The sequence below is a fragment of the Polypterus senegalus genome, chromosome 3 (assembly GCF_016835505.1).
Source record: "Polypterus senegalus isolate Bchr_013 chromosome 3, ASM1683550v1, whole genome shotgun sequence".
NCBI lineage: Eukaryota > Metazoa > Chordata > Cladistia > Polypteriformes > Polypteridae > Polypterus > Polypterus senegalus.
The window spans coordinates 288,138,874-288,148,947 of NC_053156.1; the positions used below are offsets into that span (position 1 = coordinate 288,138,874).

Genomic DNA, 10,074 nt, shown 5'->3' on the forward strand with positions numbered 1-10,074 from the left:
GAGAAATTTTTTGTTCAGGTCCTTCTCTGATAATCCCCTTTATCTCGTAAGCATTTCGACAGTGAACTGCCAGTGGCTCAATGGTGATTACAAAAAGTAGTGGTAACAAGGGGTGCCATTGTCTGGTACCACGTTCTAGTTTAAAGCTGTCTGAATTAACGTCCATCCATCCATCCATTTTCTAACCCGCTGAATCCGAACACAGGGTCATGGGGGTCTGCTGGAGCCAATCCCAGCCAACACAGGGCACAAGGCAGGAACCAATCCTGGGCAGGGTGCCAACCCACCGCAGGACACACACAAACACACCCACACACCAAGCACACACTAGGGCCAATTTAGAATCGCCAATCCACCTAACCTGCATGTCTTTGGATTGTGGAAGGAAACCGGAGAGCCCGGAGGAAACCCACGCAGACACGGGGAGAACATGCAAACTCCACGCAGGGAGGACCTGGGAAGGACCCGGGAAGCGAACCCGGGTCTCCTAACTGCAAGGCAGCAGCGCTACCACTGCGCCACCGTGCCACCCCTGAATTAACGTTGTTGATACAAACTGAAGCTTCTGGATTGGTATACAGTAGTTTGATCCATGCACAAATGTTCAGGCCAAACTCAAATTTCTTCAATGTAGTGAAGCGATGGTTCCATTCAATAATATTATTATTGTTGGATGCAGAAAAAGCATTTGATATCTCCGGGGTGTTTGACTTTGCAGGTGAGTATATTATATTAAGCAGTCGTGATTGGAAGCTAAGTGTGGGCCTTTAATAAATCCAGTTTGATCTTGTGAAATTACTGAAGGTAGCACTTTCTCCATCCTTCTAGGTAGGACTGGAGAGTATCTTAACATCATTATTTAAAAGTGAAATTGGTCTGTATGATGCACATTGTAATACATCCTTATTTTGTTTGGAAAAGACGGTGATTAATGCTTGGCGAAAAGTTTGAGGTAGAATTTTATTGTCTCTAGCTTCTGTAAATGTTGCTAATAAGAAGGGAGCTAGCTGAGCGGAGAATTTCTTATAAAATTTGGCAGGGTAGCCATCAGGGCCTGCTGATTTCCCAATCTGAATTGACCTTATAGTATCTAGTAATTCTGATAGCACCAGAGGTTTATCCAATTCCTCTGTAATTAGAGTATCTATTTGTGGAATAGTTTTGCAGGGGTCTGCTGGAGCCTATCCCAACTGCCATACATTGCAAGGCAGGAACAAACCCTGGACATGGCGCCAGTCCAGCACAGGCCTGCTTATCAGCTAATCTATAACAAAATACTAGATTGAACACATTTAAGACTAATAGTGTTTGTTTTTAAAGTAATTTATAGCTACAGTTTTTCAACATTTTGACTTTGGATCAGGGCAATACCAGATAACTCAGATTATTTAGATAAAAAAAAAATAAACAGAAGCTTTTTTATTTATTTTAAATGAAGAAAATACCTGTTGCGTTTAGCAGGGACTGATTTTCAAATACCCTGCAAACATCAAAATTTATAATCTTAGAATCTGGTGAGTTTTCATATAACAGCTAATAAATGGTATGTGAATATATGTCATGTGTAGCTTTAGTAAATATGTGGATATTTGCACCAAAAATGTCTTAGGAAGTGTATGAAAATGTTTAACAAGAAAATTCCATGTAATGAAAAAGAAGAAGGCAATTGGTAGAGCAGTGCATCCCAAACTCAGTCCTGGGGACGCTACATGGCTGCAGATTTTTGCTCCAACCAGATTTATAATTAATGATAATAATTAATAATAATTGATCTCATTTAATGAGCTGGTCTTTTTTTCTCTTCTCATATTCTGCATTCTGCAGTACCATGAATTTGACATTTCTAAGACATTTAGAAATATTTCTAGTTTTGCTATAGCTTTAAAAGTTTAATTCTCTTTTGTTGTGTTCCTATTATTTTGCTCTTTGACTATTTTGTTTGCTCATTTCATTGTATCCTAATAACAACAATTAAAAACATGCAGAGCAGACAACACTGAATGATAAAAGGCTGCAACTACTTCAGTGCCACACCCACAAATGAGTAAATAAGGGATTAAATAACCAGAACACTTGGAAAAGAAGAACGAAAATCGAATGAAAATATTGTTAAAAAGAGAAAAAATCATTATCCCTTATATAATTGATTAGTACATTTTCAAAAGGTTTACCAGATTTTAGGGTTGGGGCTTAATTGTTGCAAATTACTCTCAGGTGTTGTGGTAATGGGAGCCGCGCACACTTTCAAGACTATTTAAGAAGACCCCCTTGGTAACTACTAGCTGTTCTTCCAGTCTCCAGCTCTTGACTGTTGTATCTCTAGTGCCTTCTGATTGTGTTTGTCTTTAGGGTAACCAAGTCTGCAATTTCTTCTCAAACTTTGGTTACATTTTATTTAAACTCCCTGATAGTTTGCTGTGTGTGTGGTCTGTAAAGGAGGAAACAACGGCTTGTTATCTGCTAGTGTGGTCTTTGAGTTCAGACAGTGCTAATGGTTTTTTAAATGTTTTTTTCAAGTGTATGTAACTTGTGACAAGTATCTTTGAGTCACTCTTCCATTTAGAGGGCTCTGTGTACAGGTTGCCCAACTTTAATTGGTTATCTCAATATTTAAAGGGTCATTTAAGATTCTGTATGCACTTTAGAATTATCAAAGGCTACAGTGCCAGTGATTTGTTCAACCTTCTCCAATGATGTCCTATCTAAATCTTGTATACATCTGTATAAAAGTTCTGGATAAAATGATCTGTTGGGGAAATTAACTTTTTTTTTGATAGTACTACATTCTGATGTAGCTTCTCAAAATCCAAACTACAATTTAATGTTTGCTTTAATGGCAAATGGTTAGTAAGGTGAAGAAATAAAAATTCAAATTTTTTTAAATATAACTTTTGGGGATGATCTGATCTGCAGTTTGTACTCCATTTGTCACTGACTTAATGAGTGGATGTCTTCTCTTTAAAGTAATGCCTAGTGTGACTGTGATGGCCAAGAAATGTAATATCATGTTTTCATGGTAACATATTTTTTTAATATCATTGACTACAATTTGGTACCTGTGGTGGGCCAATACTGAACTGTAAAAAAAAATAAAGTGGCATAGCCTAATCACCTGCTCATCCTGTTTTTATACGTTTGTGTTAAAATTAGAGGCTTTTTGGACTTCATTGCTCAAAGGCTCAGTTGTGTTTGAACACTTCAGTTTCTGACTCTTTGGTTTCATTGTCTATTTAAACATCAGTTTATTCCTTCTGCACCTTAGCTTGTATTTGCATCTATCTGTGAACTTGTCTCTCTGCCTGTACTCAGTGAAGGGTGTTGTATAAAACTGCCAGTGAACAGCAGCAGCCTTACATGGGGTTGCTTTGGATTAGTGTATAGTGTTGTAGTTTTTTTGTTTTTTTTTCCCATAATAGTTTGACTATAAACTGCTTTTATTTTAGCAATTTAGTTTTTCCCCAGAGAAGTTCTTGTTCTTTGTATTGAGATCCACCTGGTGTTTAATCTATCTTCTTTTCTTTCAGGAAAGGTTTCCAGTTCCACCATCATAAAAATGGTAAGTTACATGAGCAAGTGCAAGATAGTAGAACAGATTTGTGTGCATGCCTTGTTAGAGGACAGTGTCCTCCATAATGACTTGGGTGTTTTTCTTGATTTACCCCAATGCCTTTACTGCCCACGCAGTCCTAGCATGTAGAGGAGATGCAACAAAATCCTAAACGACTGCTTTAGTAGACCTGCCACTGCTATGCCACAAATTTTCTTTGGCCCCAAAAATGCATTGGAGACCATGTAGAAAGTGTCATTTTGACTTGATGTGACAAACTTCCCCTGTATTGCAGACTTACATTTACACTTTAATCATGTCTAAATTGTCTATGTTTAAACTGTGGAGCAGAGAGGTAAATTGAGGAAAAATGTAGTGTTTAATATACAATGCCCTCTGTAATGTTCAGAAGGTGTTCCTGAAAATGTCAGTGAAAATTGGGTTAAGTTCCTGATGGGGGTGTGTGTGGGCTTTTTTATTTTTTAATTGAATTGTTCAAATCAATTTTAATTGAGCAAAACTCAAATGTATTAAATTCAAAGTGGTACTTGGCACATGAAATGGAACTCTCCCAACTTGTAGCTCGTGACCTCTGGTTTAAGGGTAAATTTGGCTACAGCTGCTAATATTTTTCCCTGAGGATGTCGAATTACACAACTGTAGATGACAAATTAGTGTTTCACATTTCTAAAGTTTTGAGAGCTCACCCTTTTTGACTGACTGGTACTGTCCAGGTCTGCCAGGTACACCCAAATACTCATTCTAATAAAAGCAAATGAAGTGCTTTAATTAAATAGTATCCATAAAGTAAAGATTGCCAGCCCCAAACAACTGCGAGAGCACACTTCAACACATTCCACATTGGGTTAATTTAGAGCATCTAGTGTTGAAGGTTTATTTCTTTTGTAAATTGCTTTTTACTGGTGCCCTTTGTTTCACAAAAATTGTGTGGCTGACTTAGATAAGTTTAGTCTCCTTGCGCCCCATAATGCTTTGGGCAGCCAGCATGGAATTAGTTGTAACGGCCAAGTTGGGCAGGTTGGTGCAGATTGGATGAGGATCTGATCTTCATGAATATGCACAGAATTTTCTTGATGTACTTCATCTCACACTATCCTGTCCTTGATCTGCTTTGCACATCTGTGAATTTGCAGTGCAGACATGCATGTGTGGTGGCAGTACATGATCACATCAAGTTGAAGCAAATATTTGACAAATACAAACTATGCATGCAGTACAATATGTAGTGAAATGTTTAGTTGGCCAACTTCCACTGTGTTATGTGACAGTAATACATGACCTAATAAAACAATTCAGAGTAAAATGTGAAACTAGAGTAAATTTGTCACCATGTAGAACCTAGGTACTTTATCTATCTGGTGTTTAGGCACTGGTTGCATTTTTCTTGACTGCAGTACAGATAAGCTGTTGGGATGACAGGAGTGGGGTCCTACCAACCCCCAACAACATCCTGGTCTGGCATCCCTTGGTGTAGATTTCACCAAAATTAGAAGCTGCACTTCCAGTGATGTGTACAGATGCCTGCACCTCTCTCGAGCTTTGCAAACCTGCTCCATGCTGTTGACAGACAAGACAGTAACACTTCCTGTCAGGATACCTTCACAGGTGGATTTATAGAAGTTCTTTAACTAGTGAAGCATCTTAGGTGGTAACAGGCCCGCCGCCATAAATATTTGGGTACATGTGGGCCCCTCTGCCTTCCCCCGGGTCCCCACATGCCAAAAAAAAATCAAGCGTGAAAGGGCCCCCTTCTGTTAGGGCCCCAGACCAGAGTCCTGTTTGTCATCTTTAGCCCCACCCCTGCGGAGGGCCTGGTGGTAAAGACATTGTGCTGTCTATACCAAGGTGTTTGGATCATGTTGGGTCCTCTGTTGACCCGGCTATCTGAAACGGTTCACCTTCTCTTCCAGACTGCTGTTAAAACTGAGGTGGTAGTGCCTCTGCTGTTGACTCCTAAAGTCGTCAATTTGCTTCTTTTCTCTTGTTTAAATTCAGGAGTAGACTCTTCTGATGCTAATGTGACAGACTGTACACTTTTGTCCAGTTACGCCTGATCATTATTGATCAAGCCTACCATAGCCGTGTCATCAAACCTAATGTTTGCCATGCAGGCATATCTGTAGATGAAGTGCAGTGGTGGAGCACAGCCCTGTGGTACTACAGTAGGATTTGACTCAAACATGCAGTGCTTTCATTTGAAGGGTGCATTTATAATTGTCTCAATACAATCGGGTAAATATATCCATTTGCATGTGTCTTCAGTGCTGTCTTAAGCATGTTATGCTCCTTGCTATGTAATGCAGATGGGCAAGTGACAGTATATAAAAGTGATCCCTTAAATTGCACACTCTGTGGGTGGTAGTGATAGGAGCTTGAGACATGAGGAGAGATTGTGAGCTAAGAGTGTAATCTAGGAGGCATGGTCATGTGACTTGAGTCTAATGTTTGGCCCCATCTACTCCAGCATAGTTGGCAAGAAGCATCCCTGAGGATTAGGAAGAATAAGACCATTGTACTATTATGATCTACTCAATTAGTCGAGTTTCTCCTTCCATATTGACGTCAGTTATTTGGGCAAAACGCATTGAACATTTCTGCATTTTGCCAAACTCATGGTAGTGAATTCAGTGGTACTGGTTAATCGCCAGTTAGGGAACCAAATCTGGGGTATAGTAAGAGAAAGGTGCAGTTAGGATGGCAGGGTATGCTGAGCGTCAATGCACAGAAATATATACCAATTGGCAATTTTATAATTGGTACATGGAATATGGACTCCTAAGCTGCAACTAGTAACTTTTCCTTTTTGGTTCCTGTATTGCTTCCATGACTAAATTTACCTTGGATTTGAATTTCTTTTGGCATCTGTAAAATCAGATAAAATGCTACATCCTTCCATAGTAATGTAGTAGAAATTGTATGCTTAACACTTAGAAAGGATGCACTTAGATTCAGTTTAATGCCTTCTTACGCTGCACGTAACCTGAGGGAAGCTCTTGACAAAGCCCAGTACTAGAGTGGGGTCCCAAGAAGCAGGTCTTGGCAACTCTATGCAAGACATTTTTCTAGGCACAGGTAACAAGGACATCCATCTGTCCGTTTAAACTTCTGTGCTCCAGGCAATTGACAGAGCTTTTATGCTGTCACAACAGTTCAAGATTCCCAAACATGGGTACAAGGTTTTACTGGAATAGCTTAAATGGCCAATAACACACAGGAACTGCAACACCATAAACTGACCACTGGGCACCCTTGCTATACTTTAATATTCCCCACTTGTCTCTTTCCCATCTCTCAGGTTGCTTACGTGGCAGTATCGGTTTCTCTGTCAGTTTGGATTGTTTCATCTATATAGTCATGGCTTTGAGTAATCCTGTACTGTGGAATAAACTCCAATCAGTGATGTGTTTCAAATGTTTGGCTACTCGATCATATTTCAAAATAGAGTGAAGGTATTACTTTACCAATGCAAGTTTATGCAACAAGATCATCCTTTATCAGACTGTTAATTACGGATGTCTGAAATTAAACCTGGTATTGTGTACAGCTCGGTTATTTAATAATGTTACTGATTTAAGACCAGCTTTTATGAAAAGTTCATGGACAACTGCAGTTTCCATTGGATCACCATATTTTAAAGTGCTATGCACAAAGTCCTTGATTAGCTACAGTTAATGTGACTTTCAAAAACAGCGTTTATGATCCTGTGGCTATGACCTCCAGTTTAATTTTATTGACTATGGCATACACAAAGGTTAATGGTTTTTTCATTCCCTCTTGGCTGCTTATTTAGTAGTTAATGGGTTTTTCTACTACATTGAGTTGAGAGCTAATTTGGCTTTTTCTTACAGCCCATAATCAACTCCTTTGGCCCACTGGAGATGTACATGGATAAGGAGGAGGGTGTTGCCCTGCAAGCTGATAATGGAAACTACTGGAGCTGCATTTCATATGACTCAGGAGATCAAAAAATCTACATTGAAGCCGCAAAAGAGCACAAAGACAGCTGGTGCAAATTTCATGTGAGCAAAACTTCAGATGATAAGATCCTTCTGCAGGACAAGAGAGGAATGTATCTGAGTAGATACTGTGAAGATGACATTCAGTATATTAAACCAGTGAAGTCTTCCCCTGATGAATGCTGCGAGTTCCGTGTCTTTACAGATGATGCAAAGATCCTTCTCAGAGCAGACAATGGACTGTATCTGAGTAGAATATATCGAAAGCACCAAAATATAGAGGCGGCAAAAGAAGGGCCTGATGAGAGTTGTAGATTTGCAGTAAGCATTGGGGATGTGGTGGAGCCATCTTTTCAGATCCTTAATGTGGAAGTGAAAGACTCCTCGGAGCATCCAAAGGTGCCCACAGCTGTGGCAGTACAAAGCTACACTAACAAAACTAGCGTTGCTCAGAGCCACACGTTCAAACTCTCTTGGGAGGTCAAGAACACGGAGACTACCACCTGGACCAATGCTTGGGGTTTCTCTTCATCATTGTCCTCTCAATTCAAACTTTTAGATTTTGAGGTTACGGTTTCCTATAATGGGTCGGTTGGGAAAACTTCTTCTATAGAGAAGACTTCAACAGTTGCTGAAGAGACCACAGTCGCCATTCCCCCAGGAACAAAGGTGGATTGTCAATTAATGGTGGTTAAAGATGATAATGCTATCATTCCATTTAAAGCTACAATTAAGAAAACCGATCCCAACGGCGTAGAAACCATCTTCACTGAAGAAGGAACCTGGAATGGGGTGTGTTATACAAATGTGAATATTGTTGCATCTGAAGAAGCAATTTAGGCAGATCTCTTCATAGGTGGTTTACATTCACATGTTTTGAAAACTTATTCCTACACAGTAGGATTTAGTAATCTTGGCGTTTTATTTTTCACTCAAAATGCTGAGCTGTTCTACCAACTCAATATTAATAGCTTTCAATTCTTCTGTGTAATGTAAATGATCCTAAAATAAATTGGAGCACTGAGGAAACTGGCATTGCATGTTATTTGCAGAGCATATGATTTCTAGACAGGAAGCGGGTGCAGAAAGCCAATATTTAGGGAAAAAACCTACACTACATGTCTGGTGTTTAATTTAAATGATAATCTTTGCTTTGGCAACTAAAACCAGATGCACAGAAAGTGAAATTGGTGCCCAGTTGCAGTGGGTTCTGTAGTAATGGAATACTAGTGCAAACAGCACATATTTGTGAGATGTTCAACAGGAACACTCTCTTATGACCACCTTGGGCTATACTAGTTCAATAGGATCATTCAATGACCTTTTTTTTTTAAAAGGGATGTGTCTTTCATGAGACATCTTTGTCCCTTTTCCTGAAAAAATAGTCTGGGTGGTTTTTAAATTCTGAATTTTCTGATGGCTTCCTCATTCCTGCTCCACTTGCCCAAGAAGGTGGTGAAAACTGCAACGAGGTGGTACTGTGTAGATCTGATTAGTCATTTTCACAGACCTTTTCATTTTAAATGTACAGATGTAAAACACACTTTTTTTTTTTTTTTTCTTGTCTGAGTCATAGGGAGCAACTGAGTTGTGAGACCAGGGGGCTGTTCCACGAAGCGAGCTTATAAAATCGAGGATTATTTGTAATAGCCTCGCTTGAGTTAGCCTAACAGTTCACTTCAGGCTCATTGAGTTCCACGAACAAAATCCAGGTGTATTTAACCTCCGCTAATTCAAGCCAAGCTTGATAAGCGAGGCTCGTGCGCGTCCACGCGATATAAAAGGCAGCCTTGTTAATCGATGCTGGATAAGTAAGAATGGAAACTAAGGAAAGAGCTGCGTTTTTTTTCGCAGGCGGAGCAAGAATTATTACAAGCCTATGAGGACTACAAAGCTATAATTAGAAAGGGGAGCGCGAGCTGTATTATCAAAGCTCGTGAGGCTGCATGGCAGAAAATAGCTGACAAGTTAAATGCGTAAGAACATGATTTTAGTAACTTTTGTGGGATGTCAAACTATTTTACAGTTTCAAGCCTTCAAAATGTATAGTCATTAAAATTTCCTTTTACATATGCATTTTGTTACCAGTTGTAAGGTACTTTTAAGGTTATTTTAACACATTGATAAACAGGACAGCATGTTAATTATATGGGTTCATCTTGGATAAAAAGTGATATATAATTGTAATATAATTATTAATAATGCTTGGCTTCAGGAGCAACATGAGTGGAATGAAAAGGTCCTGGCAGCAAGTGAAGAATGCGTCATTATTGGCATACGCTCCTGCTACAGTATTGCCACATTATGCAAAACTGCACAGGCTACTATAATGTCACACGCTCTGTCTGGTGTAACTCTGAGATGCCGCAGGCAGTTAAACCTGGATTTTAACTGTGCAAATGTCATTTCAATGCATGCCCTTGTCTTACAATGGGCATGGTTGAAATGTCTTTCTGCTTGTGTTGCAGGATCTGTATATGGTATGAGAAGAAACGGTAGACATGGGTATCCTCTGTCACCAAGCAGCACACCAGGAAAAATTCCTATAAT

The 10,074-nt window shown here is 39.4% G+C and overlaps 1 protein-coding gene across 1 annotated transcript; it reads left to right on the top strand.

Moving 5' to 3' along the window:
- Window positions 1-2,797: 2,797 nt before the first annotated feature.
- LOC120526919 lies at window positions 2,798-8,576 on the top strand. Its single transcript, XM_039750019.1, has 3 exons — window positions 2,798-2,843; window positions 3,525-3,556; window positions 7,417-8,576. The coding sequence occupies exons 1-3, from the start codon at window positions 2,822-2,824 to the stop codon at window positions 8,362-8,364; spliced, it is 1,002 nt and encodes a 333-aa protein (XP_039605953.1). The 5' UTR covers window positions 2,798-2,821; the 3' UTR covers window positions 8,365-8,576.
- The last annotated feature ends 1,498 nt before the right edge of the window (window positions 8,577-10,074 follow it).

What these genes read in the sequence shown, in the direction of transcription:
- LOC120526919 (XM_039750019.1), top strand. Translation starts at nt 2,822, where the DNA reads ATGTTTGCTTTAATGGCAAATG. An exon ending in GTTTGCTTTAATGGCAAATG is followed by an intron (nt 2,844 to 3,524) that starts GTTAGTAAGGTG and finishes CTTTTCTTTCAG; the next exon opens with GAAAGGTTTCCAGTTCCACC. An exon ending in GTTCCACCATCATAAAAATG is followed by an intron (nt 3,557 to 7,416) that starts GTAAGTTACATG and finishes TTTTTCTTACAG; the next exon opens with CCCATAATCAACTCCTTTGG.